We start from the raw sequence: 22695 nt of genomic DNA, 5'->3' as shown, positions 1-22695 counted from the left end.
GCCCAGAGCTTCTGAGTGACAGGCTCTCGCCCTGTGTCTCTTGCAGCCCTAGTTGCCTGGTCCTGGCTCGACTTGCTGCGCGGGGCCCTAGCTATGCCATCTAAAACAGGCAGTTACAGAATTCAGCATGAATTTGCTGCAGCTGATCCTGAAGGAAAGATGTTTTTACAGCCTTTTATTCTCTTGTAATGATCTTGCTGCAAAAATGCAATCATTACAAGTGACAGAACTTATTAACCAACATGATAGTGCTCCCACATGACCTACGATAAATCCTATTCATCGCAATTTCCGTCTCTTTCTCTCTCCCTCTAATTCCATCTTCTTTAACCGGCAAAAAAAAAAAAAGAAAAGAAAAAGAAAAAGGCGGCTGTGAGACCTTCAGACACCGACAATCCAAATAGTGGTCTAGTCCCCAGCCCAGTGCACATGTTGTCCCAATGTAAATAGTTACTCTGAGCTCCATGAGTGAGATCTTCCAGAAATGTTCCCTTCCTCTGTAAATCACACAGGTTACAATTGACTGTCTGGTATATCCCTTCATACAAGAACTATGCGACTTGTTCCACCTCTTCCCCCCGTTTCGGGCTTGTCACATTCGAAAGCTGTTATCATTGTTTGCGTATTTACTTTGTTCAAACTGCAAAAAAATGCTAATCATTCTTTGCAAAGTCCACTTGAACTTAAGGTAAAGTTGTCACTTTTTCCATAGCAACAAGAGCCTCTCCTTTGTTTTTCCATGTCACTAATCTAATCCAAAGACTTGTGTTTGAATTCAGACTTCCTCCAAATTGTTCATAATCCAAAAAATCAGTATTGTGCAACAGCCGTTAAAAGGGGAAAAATAATTCCTCTCTTTGTTCTTCAATTTGACAAAGTTTACAGTAAATAAAATAAAAAGGATAGGGCACAATCATGAAAAAGTTTTTAAGATTAGATTTTTTTTTCCATTTAACAATTAAATTACTAGGCATAGTCTGAGTGAAAGGGACATTTGGTGCTTTGACCCCCCCTCTTCCCCCCCCAAGACTTATGAATATTATTGATTCAGGGATATCCCATAAAATCACCCCTGTTGGAGCATGGCATCACCAGAGGAGCTGGGAGCAGACCAGGAATATTGTCTGTAGAGTTGCAGCAGCTCTTGGGACTGAGCTTCTAAAAGGGGGAAATCCGGTAATTAAACCAGGAAATTCTCCTCTTCTGGAAAGGGAGACACTGTCCTGACCATAGATGCTATTCCTTACATGTATCATTTTTCTGCTAAGGGCTGATATGTCCTCACTCTGCTCTGAAAAATGCTTGCCTTACAAGAGTTTTTCCTGATTTTGCAAAGTTAGCAAATAGATGTTCACTTGGGCTGCCTGGAAACTACCCCCCTCTGTTTTAACCCCTCAGCTCTTGATGGGTTTGTTGCTTTTGGGGGGATTTATCACCCTAGCCTGCCTTTCTCCATCGATTTACTGACTCCATGGCTGATCTGAAGCCCACTGAAGTTGACAGCAGACCTCGCTCAAAGCCTGGCAGGCTTCAGAGGGGACCTTTGGCCAGAAACCCGGGAAGGTCAGGCCTTCCCAGTTCATCAGCTCCTGCCACCACACGTTTGTCATTTTGTTCACTTTTCTTCCCCCGCAACTGGGTTCCAGCCTTGTTGCTGCTCCCATCCTCGCCTGTGCTATGCGGCAGGAGCCATCCCTGCTCCTGATTTCACCTCTCCATGCTGTTTGCTGCAGTTATTTCCTCCTCCTCTTGCTGATCTCCTTCATCCCAGTACAAATTTCCCAAAGGTTTTCATCTCCTGCTCCTATCCCAGTCTTACCTTTACTTTTTCTCTTTGAACCTGCCAATATTTTATCTTCTTTGCATGGGCAACGGAGGAACCAAACGCTGCAGCCGCATGCAGCATTGACGTGTCCGACAGGTTTTGGGTGGCAAGGGAAGAGCAGATATCGTGGTACCTACCTCGGGGCCCGTGTTACGTATTGCTACCACCGTTGCCTCGGCTGGCTCTGTGAATCCCTACTCTGGCCATGCCAGGGCCCCTGTCCCTGCTGGATGCCTCCCTGGTTATCCAGGAATCGCTGCCTGAGGAAGACATGCAAACGCTAGGGCATGTGTTACGAGGGTTTTTCTCACCTGCTGCTTCTGCCTTTCCACCGTAGCTTTGGTCAGAGGCAGGAAGCAAGAACCTGATTTCAGAGCTCAGCGTCATGTCACTGCAGCGGATCCCCAAACACGTGAGCCTCCTGGATGCCTTCTCCAAGGTCAGTCCTGCAGTCCAGCTATGCCAGGCACAGCAGCGCTGAGAAAAAGACAGGAACACCTGAACTCTGCCAAAGCTGCACAGGGGCTGTTTGCAGAAATTTGCAGCCACCTGCCTTTTTGGCTGGGCTATTAGTACCCAGGGAGCGTCCTGGGGACAAGGATGGGTCTGTGGTTTGCCCGGCACTGAACAGGGACTGCCAGTCCCAACATCTCCCTGTTTTAGGAAGAAGACACACCACCACTGAGGATGGAAAAAGAGGGGCCAGAAGAAATCCAAAGGCACCACACTCGCAGCACAGACCTGCAAAAGAGGTACCGCAAGGGCAGCCACGACTGCCTGCTGGCCCCAGCATGCACAGCCAGGGGACGCGGGGCAGCACAGCCCAGGCAGCGTCCCGGTTGGGATTGCTTTCCTCCCCATAAACCTGCCCCTCCGCTGCCTGCCTTGGTGACGCTCCTCATATCCCCTATCTCACCTATGCTGCCACTGCCAGGAAGAACTCCCAAATCAGATTTTCCCAGGGACTGCAAGGATAAGCCACATAACACTAGGAAAAAGGGAAGGGAGGGAGGATGGAAGAGAGGTGGGGAGAAGGGTGGGGATAAAAGGGAGAGAAGCGGCACAGCTTTAACCCAGAGAGCTGCAGCTAAGCCAGGAGAGGACTGGTTTCCAGCCAGGCTAATCTGGCAGCTGGGGATTCACCTGTCGGAGAAAGAGTAGTCACAGCAGCCCAGCGCCGAGCTGGGACAGCCACAGCTGCAGGGCCGGCAGAGGAATGGTCAACCCCTAGGTGGCTCTTTCTGCTCTGCTGCCGCCAGAGAGGATGGTAAACACAGAAGGAGAAACTGGGACTCGAGCTGTGCAGGGTCTAGAGTTTGTCCGGAGGTCGCAGCTGTTTTCTGTAAAAAAGAAATCTCTGTTTAAGACATGCTGGAATTTCATGTAGCACCGACAGAGGCCAAAAAAGCACCACCACCGCTGCCATATAGCTGAGACAGGGGCTAGGGATGTTCTCCATTATATGGCGCCTTGCAGGTTTCCTAAAAAAATGTTTCCAGTAAATCTAAGTTGTACGCGGTAGCAAGACACTACTAGCATAGCACATTTTAGGGCATCATAAGGGGCAAGCACACCGGACATCAAAGGAAATGTTAAGCCCACTGCGTGCTGAATGTCCCCCAAGCACTCTGAAGCTGCTTATTTTTGGTTTGCAAGTCGTTTTACTTCCAAAAGTACACTTGCTAGACTCTCTTCTTCCCCCTAGCGTCCATTCACAAGCTATTCAAGATACTCACCAAATGCAATAAAAGTTACAGCTTGCCTCAGTGCATATGCATTAATCCTCTTCCTGAAGCACAGCTTTTTAGAGTTTATAAATAACATCACGACTCTCTACGCAGTCATTCAACACTTTATTTTTCCTTACAGCTGGAAAACAAATGAACTCAAGAAATTAAGCTCAGCTCAGAAGATCGATACATTCCCGGGGAAAAAGGGACAAAGCACAGACAGTAGCCACTGCAGGAAACCTCTGAAATCGGATCTGCTTTCTGACCAGGACAGGCCCGGGGCCACGGTGTTATTCCAGAACCTCCCAGAGGCACCGGACAGCAACCAGCTAGCGGGCTCTGCAGGTAAGTGTGGTTTCTGCCCATCCTGGCGGCCACCACTAGCAGCTCCTTTGCACGTGTGCAGCCTAGCTCCCATAATCTGGACTAATCTCTCGGGGAGGGCGAGAATTAGGAACAGCCAAGATGACAAAGTATCTAGTTTACACTGTGCCATGCTGGAGGAGCCAGTTACAAAACTGTCATCCTCTGATGTAGTTCAAAAAGATTATCTCAATGACTCCCTTGGTTTGAGGGCGGTCAGTCCGGTCTCTCTTAAATCCAGCTGGAAACACGCAGGTGCAGCACGGTTTCTAACCATGCAGGGGGACAGGATGTGCTCCTAACGGCAGGAGGCCTTGTTTCAGGGAAAAGCCAGGGATTTGTCCCAGGGATGTAGGAAACCAGTGCAGACGCTCAGATTGACGCTCATGAGGAGAAGCGGGGAGGGCTCCTGCGGGTGCCTCACCGCTCCCCTCCACGCTGTCTCCTGCAGCCCCTGGGCCAAAGGCCACCGCCGAGCTCCCCAAGCACAGCCAGCTGACCCACGTCTTCCCCGGCAGTGCCAAGGGCTGTGGGCCTGCCAGTGCGTCCTCCCACCCCAGTGTGGCCAGCAGAAGCTCCTCCAGGGAAGAAAGCAAACCGTGAGCAAGCACCAGTGCATTGCGCTGGACCAGTTTAAAACAGCCTAGCTCTGCCAGTGGTTGCCCTGGGGGCCGAGCTGGTCAGACGCAGCACACGCAGGTCTCACATCAGCTCCTACCACTTGGAGCCGGGCATCCCACTGCAGACTCACCTGCCTTGGCTGCCCACGCAAATAAGCAAAGCTCTGAGCCAGCATGGTGATGTAGGGCCACGAGGTCTCCTCGGGCCACCCTGCAGGGCAGCCACCACCAAGGGGGTGGAAAGAAAAGAGCTGGGAAGGATGACGTACTCCCCACTACGGAGTTGCCCTCACATGAGGTTGCCCTCGCCTGGGTCTCACCTCCTATCACAGAAGGGTTTGGGCTCCAGGGACACCTCCTCACCGAAGCTCCGTGTTCCCAGGCCATCCAGCGACACCAACTTCCTGAAGATTGTCACTGTGGATCCCAAGGGCAACTTTGTTCGGATCCTCAACTGCTGCTCCCGTATCACCATAGACATCAGCGGCTACGTCATCCAGCAGTGGGTTGGCGGGTTTCCCCTATCCCTTTACCGCTTCCCTGTGGACACCACTCTTCCCCCACGGCATCATGTTACCGTAAGCAGAGCACCCTTCCACATGGGGTGAGGAGGCCAGAGACAGGGAAATAATTTGGGCCCTACATCTAGGCCCTTCAAACTCTTCGGGGAGTAGCAAGCCCTAAAAGGGGGCTGAAAGCCCAACTGGGCGTACAGCAGATGAAGGCACCCCCTTGGCTAGTGTGCAGAACCCACAGAAGGTCCCGTTGGGTTGGAAGAGGGCAGGAGTAGGAAGAACATGCGTTACCAAGCATTGAGCTATGGCTGCTCTGGCCACCAAAGGTCCCTGGCTGAAAGCAGAGCAGCTGTCCCCTCTCCTGCGCTTGAGTCTGGTCCACCTGCAAAGCCCAGGTCATTGGTTTTCATTTGGGCTGGCATAGAGATATGTACACCAGGACCTGTCCTGTCCCTAGGTCTGGCCTGCAGAGACTAGTTCCACCCATGAGCCCGCTGAAGATGCCAAGCTGAAGGCAAGTCAGTATTTCCGAGCAGGCCCAGAGTGCACCACCGTCCTCAGAGACTGCCAAGGCCAGGTGAGGGCGCTGGGCAAGGGCAGCATGGTCCTCCCCTGGCAAGAGCCCAGGGGGCTGGACACGGGCATTTGAGCAGGCATGAACGCCATGAGACCCCCCTCCTTTGGGTGGCCTCGCTCAGGCCAGCTGCACCCATAGCCTGCCTGGCTGTCAGGGGGAGCTAGCAAGTAACAGGCAGTCTGGGGACCTCTCAAAGGCACGCAGAGCCACCCTTTGCTGGGAGTCCCTGCTGCACTCCTGCGGCACGTGGAAGGGCAGCGGCAGGTTTGCCAGCCTGGGCAGGGGGAGTGCTGCTGCGGCAGCCACCCAGGGGGCAGCCTGGAGAAAAGCTCCCGCTCTTTTCCCATGACATACACCAAGCCCAGGTTTCTGGCCCAGCTCCACAGCTGAACTAGCGCTGCTAAAACCAAGCTGTTTGTTAAAACCTTCCAAGCATCTCGGGGCTGTGCGGGTGACAGGCAGCTCCCAGGCGCTCTGCACAAGCCGCTGAGTCCCTGCCTCCGGGAGTAGCTGGGCTGTGCATGGAGGCAGCGAGGGGGCGTGAAAGGCACCGTGGAGCTGTCTCAGGGACTTCTTCCATCCGTCAAGCTCATTTGCTGCTAGACAGGATGGGTAATTACAGACAACAGCCTCTGCAGCCTTGTACAGCAGCTGATTAGCATCTTCCTGTTTCGTGGCCAATTAATCACATATGGCAGTTTCCATGAGGCAGCACCAGCCTCTCAAAGACCTGAGCTGGGGTGTCGTTTACACCTAAGAAGGAGGAGGATTATTCTCTGCCTAAACAAATATCAATTAGTGCCGACAGGATTGCAGTGTTTGCTCAGGAGGGATGGGGCGCAATTATGTTTAAAAATTGAGACCAGCTTCCCAGACAAGCGCTCTCAGGGCCAGCAATTACTCCATGGCCTCCAGCCCCAGAGCTCTGTGGCAGCCCAGGGCAGGATTACAGCCCCTCTGCCCCGCGGGCCCAGGCGCCAAACCCATCTCCCTCGGCCGGAGATATGACGAGGGCACAATCCTGGTGCAGCGTTGCCAGGACGTGCCCTTCCCTGCCCTCAGCGCGGCTGGCAGCCCTGCAAGCTGGTGCAGCAGCCGGCAGCATTGCAGGGTCACCAACGAGAGTCAACCCACCTGGCTGCGCCACAAGGGGATGAGAATTGCCAAAGGAGATTAATTCTCTCCCTCTTTTCTCACTCCACCTGGGCTATCCAAGATTTTGTCGGAGTTCACAGCTCCACACAGACACATGGTGGCTGCAGACGCCTACAATGATAAGATGGACCTTTCAGTGGACAAGTTCCCACTCGATCAAGAGACAGACCAGAGAGCAGCTGCTGAGCTTCCTCACAGGCAGAGCACAGGCATCTCTGCAGCACTGAAAACCAGGTAAAAAAACAGAGCAAAACATATATAACCAGGAAAGCAAAAGGAGCCTCTGTGGGGCTTCTCCCATGCAATGGGAGACGTTGGGATGCGGGCCCCGTGGTCACTGTTTGCAGGCTGCCTGGAAGCCCCCATGACCCACAGGGTTCGCGATGCCCAGTTAAAGCCACAGCTGCAGTTCACACCTTGGTGCAGGCAGGGAGAAAGCGGCCCTGGCAGAAGGCAGCTCAGGCAGACTGCAGGGAAGCTGCGCTATGGGGAGGCTGCTGCGTGTGGGAGAAGTGGGGAAAGCTGGGGGTGGCAGGGGTCGGGAGGCAATATCCTCCCCAGCACACAGCTACAGGCACTGCAGGCCTTAACTGGACAGAGCCAGGCTCCTAGAGCAAGGAAGACTGCCGAAACCTAAGAGCGTGCGCCTAGGATCACTCAGTAAAATCGCATTTCTGGCAGGCTCCTTTCCATAGCAGCACAGTCTGAAGCCTTCCCAGCACAGCCCAGGCTCTGGATACTCATTTGGATATTTGAGTTTGATCTGGAAACACCAGAAGAAGTGAACAGGAAGGTTTAAAGAAATGCTGCTGCTTGTGAGCTGACCTTGTCTTTCACAGCCAAAGGAAGAGCTCTTCTGACAGCCCTGCCAGCAAGCCTACCCAGTCAGATCATCCCAAAGGTGGTAAGAGGAAAACAAAGACGAAACTGAGAAAGATGCCCTCAAGCACCATCCACTTCTCACCGGAGCGCTCCTCCTGTACAGCAGGTGGGTGGACAGAGCAGGATGCCCAGGTCCCTGTGCTACCGACCACTCGGCACTGAACAGGCTCAGCCAGCTGTCGCTGCCCTGCTGGGCAGCAGACCTACGTCCACATCAATACACACAAAACCCCAGAGCATGTCCTGCAGTTGCCGTGCCCTGCCTGCTCCCCCCACCCGCTCCATCAGGGAGGTCGCTGGCACTAAAATGAGGGGAGCGCTGTCCCCGGCAGCGACATGCGGCCTCCTCGCGGATGCGGCAGGACACCAGACAGTACCGCACACCTGCACACAGCGCTGTGAGCGTCCCGAGAGGGAAGGCAGGGCCTCTCTGTTACACTGCTCACCAGAAACAGGCTGAAGCGATATGTGCTGCCACATGCAGCCGGGTAAACCTCCATCCGTCCGTTTCCCACATGTGGCTTGTGTGCATAGATCCATGCATGCAGGCATATGCCCGTTCCAACATATTCCCTGATCATCACCACTCTTCAAGGCTGCATCCTTTGCTCCAGCCTGGAAAGGAGAGACATTTAAGTTCACATTGCCAGTATCCCCCACTGGAAATTCAGAGAGGTCAGATGCTGCTGACAGTAAAAACGCGGCCAGGATACTCTGGAAGTATCAGTACCAAGAAAGCTGCCCCAGGGCAAGATTCATCTCACCTGTCATCAACGGTACCAAGCAGATGTCTAGCTGCTGTCCAGTATCCTCCTTTAGCAAGGGAGAGAGTGGCACTACTGGAGCACAAACCACCTGACTCATTTTAGGTGTCCATGTTAGATGAATCACGTCCCAGAAGTGACAATATCTTACTGCGGCTGCAGACACTGCCCGTAGCAATGAGGCCAAGCACACTGGGCGCTCAACACTGTGGCAATCCAAGAAACAACCTTAGAAATTATCTAGAGCTGACCTGGAATTTGTATGTATTTAAACAAGATGGATGCATACAAAATTTCCCTTCCTGAACGTCTCCTGGGTTTTCTCTTCCTTGGCAGCCAAAGGAAGTATCTCTTCTTCGTCCAGCAATGAACGCAAATCTGTTCCGAGCGCAAAGCAGCCCATGTCTACAAAGCTTTCAGTAAGAGTAAGTAACTGCCTTGCTAACGAGCACAGCGAGCAACAAGCTCTGCGGTGGAGGTGGACTGTTACAACAGCTGTACGGGGGACGCTCGACAGGGCTAGCATCCTTGTTGGCCTGTCCCAAACGGGGTGCTCCCAGGTCCCCAGGACAGGCCGGGCTCTGCAGGGCTGGCGGTCACACAACACAATGCCAGTCTGAGCAGGAGTCATTTTTAATTTGCCATTTGTTTGGGTGAAATACTGCCCTGGACATGTTCCCTTCAGGAGGGGGAAAGATTTTTAGACACTAAAATAAGCAGCTGTATCACCCAAGACCTGGCCTAGCTGGCACGCAGCTCCCTGCTTCTTCCTTGGATCCCTTTTTAAGGCTCCGCCTCAGTACAGCCTTTAAGCATGCAAGGAAGTACCATCCGCTCCAGCAGGGCTCTTCTCAGGATGCCAGTTAAGTGGTGCTTAGAGGCTTCCTGAGCACTTCCTGAGTTCTGCTGACTCGGTAACAACGTCGCTTGGGGCCAAGTCCCTTCTCCCCTTGCTCACAGCCCCGCTCCCTGCAGCTAACAACCCCCTCCCTTAGCAAACATGCCCAGAGCTGCTCCCACCCCAAAGGGTGGCTGTTCAAGGGCAGCACAAAGGACAAGACAGCAGCCACCGCCGCGCGGTGACCAAGGAGGTACAACCCGTCTCATCTGCAGCAGCACCTAGTCCCAGAGAGCTGTGGAGTAGCACGCTCCAAAGAGACTTAATTTCTGGCAGAAAATTCTTCCCTGTGGCACTGATTTATTAATAGGTTGGGGGGGGGGGCAGTTCTCTCCCCTCTCTCCTGCTTACACACTAAATATCAATTTGGCAGCCAGTAGCAAATCCCATTAACTCAGAGAGATGCTTAAAGGCATCAGCAGTTCCTGGTCTGTTGCAAGAATGAAGAGACAAAGTCTGGTTATGTACATCTGAGACGGGTCACATCCAGCTGGAAGTGAGGACTCTGCTGAGCTAAATATTAATAGAGTCTGCAAAGGCAGAGATGGGAATAAGCTCATTCACTAAATGACTTTTTCCATATTCAAGGGGCCAATGCAGGTTTTCAACAGAGGAAACAGTGGCAAGAAAACCCACTATGAAACTCCTCGTCTATTTCCCTTGTGGGCCAAAAGAACCTAATTCACATGCAGCCTGCCATGCCTGACATTTTCTAATTAGCCTATCAAAGCCCTGGCTAGCTTTTACTTTTTATGGATTATAAAGGTGGAAGGTGAATGAGCAGAGGCTAAAACCAGAGCAAGAATTTCCTCTATGGATCTGTTACAGTTCAGTTGCAGATAAGATTTGCAACAGCCCTGTTTATTTTGCTGATTCTGGAAACCGTAACAGACAACAGCGTGGCAGGTCTGGGAAACCTCGGGTGCACCTGCTGTCACCAGAAATGAGACTACCAGCCTTCTTCCCTGAGAGGTCAGGCTGCGATCACAAGGCTGCGATCACAAGCTTGCTCTCTTTTAACAAGGCTCCCTGCTGCTCCATACTCGACAGTGTAGGCTGGGTCTGGTTACACGTTTAACTGCAGAGCACACGCTCTTGCACGTATCGCTCAGTAGGTCAGATCCCTGAGAAAGGAAGCAATGAAGAGGGCATGCAAAAACCACATCTCTTGACAGGACCGCTTGGCTCCGCTACCTGCTGAGCTTCACGTACCGAGAACTGCATTAGCAAGATGTACGCATGGAGGGAAGTCGTAATTCCTACCTGTGCTGCTGCTCTGCTGCCAAGACTTGTGCCGGTCGCTTCATCTTCCTCTGTATCCCTGAGGTGGGGATACCAACCCCTGCCTTGCTTGGTAACATAGCTAGAGATCCACCTCTGGAAAGCAACCTGCAAGAGCTAAGCGTTGTTATTTGAGAGGGGGAGCATCGTCCTTTTGCCTCTTGTTGGTGTGTTCTGGGCACGCAGCCAGCAGTGCGGCTTGACACCCAGCATGGCTCCCAGATCAGCCCGATGCCCCAGGGGCACCCTGACCTCCCTGCCTGTGGGGTCAGCTGAAAACAGCCTGAGAACAGAGTTGCCCAGTGCTTTCACTTTTCTGCCTATAACCCAGAGGTTAAAGTAGGAACTGTGGCATCAGGATACTGCTCTGGAAACATTTCCCAGTGCATCCCAGGGCCCCCAGCTCCTGAAGTGCTGCTTTCTGCTGCAGGACAGTCCCACTCGAGCAAACATTTTGCATCTGCTAGAACATGCCACAATGCTCACGCTAACCTATTCACTTCTCGCACCTCCAAGGCAGCCCCAGGTACCTCAGTCCCTGCAGTAGCACTGACTGGACAGAGGAGCACTCGATCCAAATATGGTTTCGAGTTCCCGTCTTACATTCCCCGTCGCTATCAATAGGCCCCTGTGAGGATACCGTCCCACCAGCTGATGCAGTAACCGATAGGTAGAAAGGACATCACGTCCCGATTCTTTTCATACGCATTGTGTACACCCATACAGGGCACACGAGCGTGTCGGCTGTTCCACCCAGTTAGTACCGGCTGGGGTGGCTCTTTTAAAGGTCGCACGTTGCCTGCACCCCTGACAGTCACCACTGGGATATCTGACGGGAAGTTAAAGCAGGAAACCCTGAGCAAGAACACTTTTGACGAGGCTCTTATTTCCCACGTGTGAAAGCAGAGCTTGGGAAGAGGGTTTGCTGGTTCAATTCTGAACTTCTGGGACAGAAGAGAAGACTGGACAGGCAGCAGGACAGTCTGTATTGGGGTCTCTTTCACTACATAAATGGTGACAAAAAGCAGACAGAGAGGACTGCTCGGAGGACACCCAACCGTATATTATTCAAACTTCTTTTCCTCTCCCCTTGTCAGGCAGCTCATGGTAATTTACCAATTCAAGGACAAAAAAAACTTTTTTTTTTTTGATCGTTTCTCCATGCCCTCTCCACCACCACAAAGCAGCTCCTTGCACCAACAGAGCCAATCTGTGTTTGCTGAGAAAAAAGCTCATAGACGTTTTTGAGAGTAGTTTCCAAATCTGTACCCGGAAATCTGTACCCGGACGCATTTGCATCTGCAAATGCACAGGTGCAGACCACTCTAGCTGCCCAATTTCCATATACAAAAACCCACTTATGCTTTTTCTGCTGCTTTGAAATCAAGCATGCAACTTGAGAAGGAATATCGCCCCTCTGAATATTTGGAGAACACAGTCCTAACCATCACCCACTGGATACTACCCTTGCCATAGAGAAGGGCCTAATTGTTACCAGTGCTGAGTGTCAGAGAGGGCTGCAGATTTCAAGCAGACAGGGAGAGTGCAGAGCACTTCCAAAAATTATGTTGCCACTTTCTTCTTTCTTTTACAAGGTCAGATTTTTTTTCTGGCTCATAGTCAAGTGGCACTGGCAAACAGTCAATTTTAGAAGCCAGTTTAATGACACAGGCACTGTTGTTGGGCAATATCTGACTGGAAATCCTTCCTGCATCCATAGTGTTTCATGGGATCACATGTCACATCGTTTTTAATGCTTCTGATGGCTGGTTTCCTCAAGTGCCCACTGAGACTGTGCAAAGTGGCTGCCGCCTCCAAACTGTTTTGTAGGAAAAACTGGTGCAAGTACACCAGGACAAGATGAAGTTTTTGGGCTTTCTCTGTTATTCTGCTCGTTTCCTTTAAGCTGACCAGTAGAAAGATGACATCAAACAATTCATTCGCTCATCATGTAATTACTGCTTTATCAACTGATTTAAAGGTAGATATCTAACAGAGTAATTTAAATTAGAAAAAAAATGTGATGATGCTTGGCTTCAGACTGCATCAATACAATTGTAAGGCCTATTCACTTGGATCAGTATCTCACAGTCTGCAGTCACTAAAACAGCTGTTTTGAATCTCACCCACCTATAAAACAAATACCCTATTGAAAAACAGGAGATGTTTCCTTACACCCCTACCTCGTCTTAGCTGCTGTATCATTTAAAGTAATTTAGTCAGAATTTGTAAAGTCTGTTTGATCTAAAAACACCAGAAGTGGAAAATTTACCCCAAAGGCACACGCAAAGGAGGCTCTGACACAACACAACTTGTTTACAGAGGTCATCTCTACTTATGAAATTCTGATATGCAATGCCTGTCCACAGGCAACGTGAGAAGTCCTTCCAGGCAGCTAATGAGCAGATAAACACGTTAATGCATAATGAGCCACTTCTTCAGCGTTCCCACCCATAGCGATGCAGACAGCAGGGACTCTGGATGATCACAAACAGGCTGAGCTCCCACAGGGCCAGAGGGTGTTAGCTCTGAAACCACTTCGGCATCCTGCATGCTGGATTCTTCCTCTTTTGGGGACATGGGCAACACACCTCTGCCTTGCAACATGCTCAGGTCATCTTTTCCCCTTGAACTCTCGCCTCTGTACCTTGCATGTTAAATGTTTAGGACTGCAGCAGACACTGCCAGGGCCATTTCTAGACCAGGCTACCGACTGTAAGAGGGAATGCCCCATGTCCCTCACCTTCTCTGGCCCACTTTGGCAACTGCAGACTAAGCCCTGTCTGGTTTATTATCACTGCCTTATTCACAGTGATGCTGCCCTTACTCACAGAGCAGGGCATGATGTGAAAAAGTGGAAATATACTAAAGACTTGTTCTGTTTTAGTACATGAAAGCTGTAAAAATAACTGTGTTTTCTGTAATAAGAGGTTGATTAGCTGTTATGTTGATCAGCAGGTGCTCTTTAAAGAAAGCACTTCTGACCAGCTGTAGCCTTAATTGAGGCAAATCATGCCATTTGTTTAAAGCGCTCTGCTTGCACAGCTCTGTGTTTAGCTTGCAGACAAAGTTGAAAGATAGCATCAGTCCTTCAAGCGTAAGGAACGCATCCAGTGACTGAAGACTGCTGTGTGCGTGGCTCCAACACACGTAGCCGCGTGGGCTGTCTTCTAGGACTGGGGAGTCTTGCTCTGAGATGTTGTCGAGACACTGGGTCTGTCTGGCAACTTCTGCAGCACAGCCCTTGCAGTCAGGGGCCAAGCTGCATTCGTCAGCCCAAACTTCCCTGCGGTTCTTGTGGACGAGTGTACGACTGGTTGGTGATGGCTGATCATTCTGGGTGCATTCTTATCCATGGTGGGCCTGGGGAAAAGAGAGAAACACTTGGGTGAAATTGCACTCTGAATCTGGGCATCTGCACTCTCCCCGTTGGCTCTGTGGTCTCCCAATCTGAAAACTGAACCAAAAACTCGCAGGACTGGGAGCAGTACAAGGCACACCATCTTTCCATACAAGGCACACGCTCTGTGTGTACACTGCACCGTAATAACTAGGTTAACGTAAAAATCAAGATGTTGTATTATGACTCTTCAGTTCTAGCTCTTCAGAGAAGTAACGAGATGCTAACCCTACAATGAGAGGGTCCAAATCTCACAGTGAGAGGGTCTAGAAATAACCATGTTTATGTGCATATGATACTGAACTAACACCTACATTGTTTTCTAAAGGGCCCTATTTTCCAGAGCTTTTTCTACCATGAATTGATGCAAGTTTCAAGGGAAAAAATATAATGGCATGTTAGCAATTGATTCCGGTATCTGCCCAAGGAGAGTCTCGAACAGGTACCACTACCAGAGCCCTACAGTAGATATGGATAACGGCCCTGCATGGGAAACACGGGGGTGGAGCAGAAAGGACACAAGGAGATTCTGGACTGTTATTCAAGAAAATACAGTATCTCCAACATTCAAGCTATGAGTAACATAAGCAAATGTTTCATTTAGCTTTAGCACAAACATAAAGGCCAGCATGAATAAAAGGAGTTATTTTTACAGAACAGGCAGGAGATTCCAGAGACAACACAGAAGTATGTTTTTTCCTGCTGTGAAGTCCGTTCTGTTTTTACTAGACATCCTGTAGGGAGAGCTGCCGGCAGCGTGCGTACCTGACACTCGTTGATCCAACAGCTGCTGGTCCTGAAATAGGTCTCAGCCTGCCAGTGCTCCCACCAGGCTGGTGTTGCCCTTGTGATTGGGAAGGGAAAGCCTCACATACAGCAGGTGCGCTGTGCAGGCTCAGGAGAGCAAGTTCCTCGCCCAGAGGCTCAGCTGATGTTTCTCGACCAGCCCTCGATTGGCAAAGCTGCGTCCGCTGCCTGTCCTCCTCTCGGTTGGGTATTTTTAGGTGTCTTACCCTGTGGTTCCTCATTTTCCAGGGACTTGCTGCAACACCCAGTACAGATGCAGGCGAAGGGCTTTTTGGAGGAGAAGGAATTAGACAACGGTTTGGGTTGGAGAACACTGTCCACTCCTGAGTACGTGACGAATCTGAAAAATGGGGAAGTACAGTGATTTACAGGCTCACCTTACTCCTAAATAACCGACTCAGTGAGCAGAAGGTTTTAGAGAACCCTGTGTGACGGAGCTGGGTGGGCAGGCGCGTCGCATGGCACCCGGTGACGTTGCCCTTGTTGGACTGCTTCCTCTGACAGCCAGGGGTTCGGTTTACTTGGTGACCTCCCTGCCAGCACTACTGGCGATGTGATTGCCAATCACACAAACGGCTCACGAGCTGTGCACAGCTTAAGAGGAACAGACCAAATCTCTTGATCTCACTCACCCTCCTGTCCCAAGGCAGGATCAGCCATACCTGCACCATTCCCGACCAGTGTTGCCTTGACCTGTTTTAAACGCCTGAGGATGCCATCCAGCTCCCTGAAGTTCAAGGTGCAAAACCAATCACAGATCAGCGGAACTGCATTTTTATCAGATACAGAGGTGTAGGAATAAGGCTTTGAGATTAGACTTAAAACGAAGGAAAGTGCTTGAATGTTAGGGAAATATTTTCCTACATACAGAAACAGCAGTCTACCTGCTCTTCCTCTGGCTGTTCAGATTTTAGCCCATGAAATCCTCAGGTGCAACATGTAAGAAGAATCTCGTTGCTGACTTATGAATATAACATGTGCATGCACAAATCCTTAAAATCATTCTATACATAGCAGGGATCCAATTGCTCTTGTATATTAAAAGAACTAACTGTACCTAACTGCCTGATGTGCAGAGTTCATAGTAGGAACACAATCTAAAGAATGCTTTGGGAGTAGTTGAGCCACTAAAACACAGGGACAGAAAATTCAGCTTTGTACCTCCTAATTGACTGAGATGTATTTTACTGCTTAGGAAAAATCTGACAGAAAATTTACACCGAACAGTTTCCACCATAATATATGCTTTTAAAATGTCTAAATTTGATGGGGTTTTTGGTACGGTTGGTTGTTTGTAAGTAAAGACACTCTGAAAGACTGGTATGCCTGACTCAAGAGCCTGAAATAACACTTCAAGACTTCCAAAGCTTGCAGATTATATAGACCTGATGCAAGAAACACTTTTAAATAGGAATGCTTTTGCTCAGATGATTTGTTCTTTCCTTGTCAGAAGGATTATTTCCAGAAACAAGTTCTATCATCTGAATCAGAAAAATCACACTGGGCAGGACACGATTCTAAAGTTCAGTGCTGAGGCACTTAAATACTTTTACAAATCTTGCACTCCAACATAGTCTCAAGTCACAGAGGTCAAGTACGTTCTTAACTGCCTTGCTGAATAAAGTCTATCGGTTGCTAAAGTTGCATCAGGTACTTGCTCCCTAAAACACGTATGTCCATTAGTGACAGTGGACACTGGCAACTGTGTTTGCAATTATCTTGTATAAATCTTTGTTATTATGACCAGATACCTGTGATATAGGGACGTGGTTCTCCCCTCCCCTTAGGTACCACTCGATTTCCAACCACTCAATCAGTCTTGTAGCCAAATCCTAACAGATCTCCACAACCACAACCATGCACATCCATTCACTTTTACAATCCTGTGGACTACATCACCAGCACATCCTGATGTGTTTTGGGGCGTTGTCTATTAAATCTAAAGAGAGCATAAGGCCATAGTAAATTATATTCAGTCTAAAGATATCATATTAAATACAAAAGATAAAATCTAAAGAAGATCATATGAAATCTAAAGAGATCATTGGATCATAATCTAAGACTTGACTGGTCATGGGTCAATAGGCCGTTTCTTCAGGTTTTTCCAAACGGATTCCGTTCTTGTTCGGGAGATACTGTTTATGCTACTGTTTAGACATAGAGACTTTTAAGAATTTAATATTTTATAAATACTGTTTTCATTTTTAAGCAATCCATTTTGTCCTTGAAAGACACGTAAAAACAGAATTCACATGCTAATATTTACTGAGGCAAAAAAAAGTAATTATTAACTATAGGAATAGATTAAAGCCGTCCTTTGCTAAACTCCTCTACTTGATATGTATTTGGAATAATCATTACCAAAGTTTCTGAGATCCTGAAGTATAATATTCAACAAGTAAAGAAGAGGGGGAATTCATGCAAGCGTAATTCCACAGCTCTTCGGCTTTGTTCCTGGGTAAAAGAGCATACTTTATTTTTAAACTATTTACCGAATGCACCCTTTTGGATGCATGTCTTCCCAGAATTCCCAGTTGCCCAACTGAACCATAATCATTAACTCAGGCATTATTTGCATCAGTGCCAACCAGGAGGTAAAACATTACCCAGTTGGAATGACAGTATTTATACTCACCTGGCATTACCAAAATTAATTACAGAAGGTAAAAGAAAGAGGCATGTCTTCCCTTTACACCGAATTCTGAACTGGTGTGAGGCGGCTTTGTTCCTCTTAATGCTACTTATCTATGCTGAAATATATCAGCTGGTGATTGACACAGCTAGCCTGCCACGTCCCACCTGAAAACTGGAGTGGATTATTTAGAGTCTGGCTCTGTGCTAACATTTCCAAATTACCGCTCGACAGCACAGGAACAAAATCTTATAGAACATCACAGATACTAAAACAGCTGTCTGAAAGTGGTTAGTAACATTTGTCACTACGTGATGTCAACCCTTCCTCAGAGGACTGGGTCCAGTACCTGAGGATGACTGGGAAAGACAGGAACGGAAAGAATCAAGTGAAATCCTTTCAGTGAGGTCCTCATCATAAGTCTTCCTCAATTCATCTTCGCAGTTGTCAGCCAGGCTGCAGTCTTCATCCTCTTCCTCATCACTAAGAGTTGCCTTCAGTACTTGGGGGGACTTTTCTTGCTGAACCACTTGCAGGCACCTGAACAACATTAAATGTTAACCTTTAGTTAGCCTTTGAGTTGCCAACATGCAGTAAGGCAAGTGCAGCTTGGTGTGACCACACAGAGGCAAGTACCAGGATAGTAAACTTAGTCACAGCCACTGATTTGCCACTTACTTGGAGATATGAAAGATCATTATAAACGGATCATGCACCTAAGCTGCCCATGTCTGATTGTCTGAAAGTATCCTTAAGTTAACCAATGAAATGGGTTATGCAGTGAAACAAGTTCAGAGAAATAAAGCCATTTTCACTTCCAAAAAACTCATCTATCTATGAGATGGGGCAATCTCAATATGGTGTTCTTTTTCCTTTCAGCCTTTGGACTACTACACAGACAGCAGACATGGAAAACAGAAGACATTCTGCCCATAAAGTGGGCTGATCCAAAGACAGCAGCAGTCTTTTGGTAGACTTTGGAGGAGACTGCATGAGGCCAGGTGTGAGACTCACTCTCTTCACACAGTCAGGCAAGCTGAGCAGGAATAACCAAAAATGACCTAATTCTACTTCCCTCTGAAATCAGTAGTAAAGTTTTCATTTGATTAGGTCAACGTGATGCTTCTGAAAACCCTCCTGCACTTTCACCTCTTTCACTGCCTGGAGGTGAGCACTGATAGCACCAAGAAGATCCTAACAGCCAAAAGTCATCTCCTTGCACTCACTAAGCAGGTAAGCGCACCCTGTCTGTGCTAGTCTTTAGCCTGCTCTAGAGAGAGAAGAGAATTTCGGGTTTCTTTTTCCTTTGCCCTTCCCACAGATATTCCAGCAGGAAGAACTGCTCATAAGGGCTGCTGTCTCTGCCTGCCGAGACAGGGAGGTAGAAGATGAAAGGCTATCCCGTGAAACCACCACCAGGTGGCCAAAGAGTTTATTTTACTATTAAGGCAGAAAACGAATCCCTGTTTTATTGCACAACAGTCTACATTTCTCTCACACTCTCACCGTTTATGCTTTTCTCTCCACACTCTCAGTTCAGTGAAAACATCTTCCTGGCTCAGATCACCTTCTTCTTCAGAGGCATGAGAGTATTCCCCCCTCAGACTGCACAGTTTCAAAGGGCTCACGGCAGATGGCTACAAAAATAACAGAAGTTGTCTTGAGAAACTCAGAAACTCTCTCCAGCTCCATTTCCAGGCTGTGGATTTTAGAAGGCAAAGTCTGCTGTTCCTCCCGAGTTTTCAGATCACCTCTTACCATTTTCCTACTCTTCAGTTTAAAAAAGCTCTGTGCCCCAATCACACGCACCACTACACCTGTAGGAACCCAGGTCTGTGGGAGGAACCTAGGGTGGCAGTAAAGAAAATCCGATTTATATCCCACTGTTGTACAGCTCTCCTTTAAATAGGCCTAAGAGTAACATCTATGCCAATATGCATATTAAGATCAGTAACACAGAACTGATCAGTTCCCTTTCACATTCTACTTTATAACGCACAATAATTCAATCAAGAGTTCAAATTTGATTCAAAAAAGCTTCCAGTGTTTGGGCAGTGGCAGTGGAGAAAAAAAAAAAAAAGGAGGGCCACATTCATCCTAGTGGTTCTTTTACCTTTTGTTCTCAGCATGAAGTAAAGCTGCAGATAGCATAGTGATACAGGTGCCCTATACATGCACTTTCTCTAATGCAGAGAGGAACTTTGGCTTTACATTCATTTAGTCAAGAGGAACAATCCTGCAGCACTAGCAACCTGAGTATTTATACTGACATCAAAGAAACTGGAAACATGAAAAAGCTTTTGCCTAATAGCTGTTACACAAAAAGGGCCAAAATCCTGCAATCCTGCCTTGCATTTTGTTCAGGCAAGATGATACGAAATGTGCCACCAGCAGCTGACGCGATTTTCATGTGTTTCTTTACAGCTGAAGTTTTTTATTCCTTCTGATGAAAGAAACAATTCTCCCCACTGTTTATTTCTCTGTTTCTGAACTGAGATTGCAAGCAATACCTGGTGATATTTTTATTCAGTGACACAATACTGTTTGTCACTGTTTTTGACTGACATTCCTCTCTCAGATTTCTATTGCCCTTCTCAGACAAGAGACACGGAGCACTCCCACCATCCTCCATCAGGGTAGGGAGTCCCTCAGCTATCTGTCTTCCAGCTCATGAATCCTTCTGTGTTTTCTCCGCTTCTCAGGATCACCTGGATCTTTTCATCCCACAGCCTTCTGTGGCAAAGAACTGGGGTACTAACAGTGCCTTGGATCTCTTCCTGTTCTCTTCCTGCAATTTGTTCATTTTTCTGGGTTTGGCTTTTACCACTAATTGCCCTCAATTTGCATTTGGGAGCTCATGGCATGTGCGTGAGGGAACACAAAGTGGGAAACACACCCGTCAAGACTCATCCTCTTCAAGGTCCATGGCTTTTTCGCAAGCTTTTGTACCACAGAAGAGTGAGACCCCACAAACCATAGTGGGAACTCAGCTTATCACAGGATTTACATGGGTGGCCAGGCAGGAACACGTAGTATACAAGAAAAACATACACCTAGCTTTTGTCTCCTTGCACGAAGGGCCTTGATAGGGTTCCCACATATAACTTGGCTGAATCCTAAGAAAAAAGGAACAAAGAAAATATTTTACTCCGGCGTACAACAAATTTTGCTCTCTTTGACATCAGTCCAAATTGCTTCCTATTTATAGAAAGATGTCATATTTTACTGTGCAGGTTCACAGTCTCAATTGTGATGGCCTGATACTGCTGTTAAGAGAAGCAGTTTCTCTGTTTCTACCAGAATCTGTTTTCTTCTACTCTTGCCCTGCCTCCTCTACTATGCTGGTGCAAACGCTTGGGTGGCCACATGGTAAGCCAGATCAGGCAGCAGATTCAAATTAAAACTAAATATGCTTTTCTTCATTTCACTAGGTTGTTTTCAGCTGGATCTCTACCATAATCAGGTTCTCCATGTGGTCATACAGATGCTGGTGACAAAATAAGAGACCAGGTAGCAAAGGGACAGGAAGAAACAGTGAATGTTGGGTGGAGCTACCTCTTCTGGTAGTGCTAGCTACCTAAAGGTGCATGTGAAATTATGGTCTCATTCCCTGGCAAGCTGGACTCCGTTTCCATTCACTTTTCTGAAAATGCACTCAGCTGTTAACACAGCATGCTTCATCAGATTCACTCTGCCAAGTCCTACCTGCAGCAGAGAACTGAGGTGGGACTGGCATTCAGGGTGAAGCAGCCCACAGCGCTAGGAAAGCAAACGCCATCTCCCCAGCTAATCTGTACCCAGAGAGCTGACGGACTTGCAAAATCAAGAAGGCCTTCTCAGGGACCAGGCAAGAATGCCTTGGGAAGCCTAAAATATTGTAACAGAAGTGACCTCCCTTCCCATCCAGCTGACCCTAGGAATCCAGCCAGCAGCTCTCAGAGACGTCTTTGCTTTCTACCTTTATTTCTTTGCCCTTTGTCATGTCCACACTGTCATCTGCTCCGAGAAAAGCAAGGGTGCAACTACTGTTAGTCTTCTCTATAGTGATCCTGAAGTAGCCAGGACAGCATATGGCCCTCCATCCTCACCTCTCTCTGCTTACTTGGCAGTACTCCCAGGTAGCAAAGCTAGACTGCCAGGGCACAAAGTGGTACAACTGTATTTTGGGCTCGCCTTCAGCTCAGGTATGTGAAGTCAATGAACTGACTCCTCTCGTTGAGGCACACAGTCCTGGAAACCCAAAAGAAAGTACTCTTTGGCAGCAGTGATGCTGCTATAATCTGAGACTGGAGTATGCATACTGCATCTTTGAACATATAATCTAATGACGATGGAACATGCACCACCGATGCCTCTCTAGAGGACTACTTTGTATAGATCATGTTTGCATGACTGAATAAAGCGTGCCCAGATTTTTTCATGTAAGCTAGATTTTAGTGAGCCCTAGCAAGGTTGATGCGTAATTTAAGGGATATCAGGACAGCTTTTGATGAGGTGTGAGGGCAGAGCATTTAACAAACAGGCGACTTCAGCAAGGGAGAGCCACTGTAGTATGTGGCTTTCAGGAGACATAGCAACATAAAATGTATGGGGCGGGGGTGGGGGGGGGAGAAACCCAAAAGGTTTCCACCTTGCTTCAGGGGAAAATGAAGCAATATCCAGTCTAGAGTAGTAAGCCTCATGCAAAAAAACAAAAACAAAAACAACAAAAAAACCCCAATGCTGAACCTGATGTAGCAGCAGCATGGGTGGGTGGTATCCAAAGCCCAGGCTTTCATCAGCACTAATGACATAAGAAGGAGGTGGAGGTGTGGGAAAGAACAGGATTAAAATATATATATATATATATATATATTACCATATGTCAAATCACTGGAGTCATCCTCCGGAAACAGGCCATCAGAAACAGTGGGATCTGGAAGAGGACAGCTACCGTACAGCAGATGGGCATTGCTAGCTTGCCCTGCATAAGCAAGCCACTGTGCACTCCCAGGTCTGGAAGCTGTGGGGGGTCTTGGACTGGATCCAGGCTGCTTTGCTACTGCCCCAAGATATGAATCTGAAAGAGAGATTTCACTAGTGCAAGCATAGTCATGCAGGATTTAAACCACACCAGGACTGTACATTACCAAAACAGTGATTGCTGTTCCATGCTTGGAGCTGTGAGGGACGGAGGCACCGCACACGGTCCCGCTCAGTTACCCTCTGGAGACAGCATTATTTAAAGATGCCCAACTAAATCACAG

The 22695-nt window shown here is 48.4% G+C and overlaps 2 protein-coding genes across 8 annotated transcripts in view; both read right to left on the bottom strand.

The window, feature by feature from the left end:
- RASSF7 (Ras association domain family member 7) overlaps nt 1-6872 on the bottom strand; it is a 30057-nt gene extending 23185 nt beyond the window's left edge. The window contains exons 1-3 of the mRNA XM_068944672.1: nt 6765-6872; nt 2969-3165; nt 2137-2302 (exon numbers count right to left, since the gene is read on the bottom strand). The gene's annotated coding sequence lies outside the window, so the exon portion shown is untranslated. The remainder of the gene's footprint in view (nt 1-2136; nt 2303-2968; nt 3166-6764) is intronic.
- Nucleotides 6873-9637: 2765 nt separating this feature from the next.
- Nucleotides 9638-22695, bottom strand: part of LRRC56 (leucine rich repeat containing 56) — a 91848-nt gene continuing 78790 nt past the window's right edge. For all 7 annotated transcript variants that reach the window (XM_068944662.1, XM_068944666.1, XM_068944668.1 and 4 more), the window contains 6 exons: nt 22308-22508; nt 20501-20565; nt 18956-19086; nt 17799-17989; nt 14776-15157; nt 9638-13973 (listed from right to left, as the gene is read on the bottom strand). In XM_068944662.1, coding sequence (XP_068800763.1) covers nt 13781-13973; nt 14776-15157; nt 17799-17989; nt 18956-19086; nt 20501-20565; nt 22308-22508 — 1163 coding nt within the window. In that variant the 3' untranslated portion in view covers nt 9638-13780. The remainder of the gene's footprint in view (nt 13974-14775; nt 15158-17798; nt 17990-18955; nt 19087-20500; nt 20566-22307; nt 22509-22695) is intronic.

This window comes from Struthio camelus, chromosome 5, assembly GCF_040807025.1.
Source record: "Struthio camelus isolate bStrCam1 chromosome 5, bStrCam1.hap1, whole genome shotgun sequence".
Classification (NCBI taxonomy): domain Eukaryota; kingdom Metazoa; phylum Chordata; class Aves; order Struthioniformes; family Struthionidae; genus Struthio; species Struthio camelus.
The sequence above is the reverse complement of the archived record's forward strand: the minus strand, read 5'-3'. Positions and strand labels throughout refer to the sequence as shown.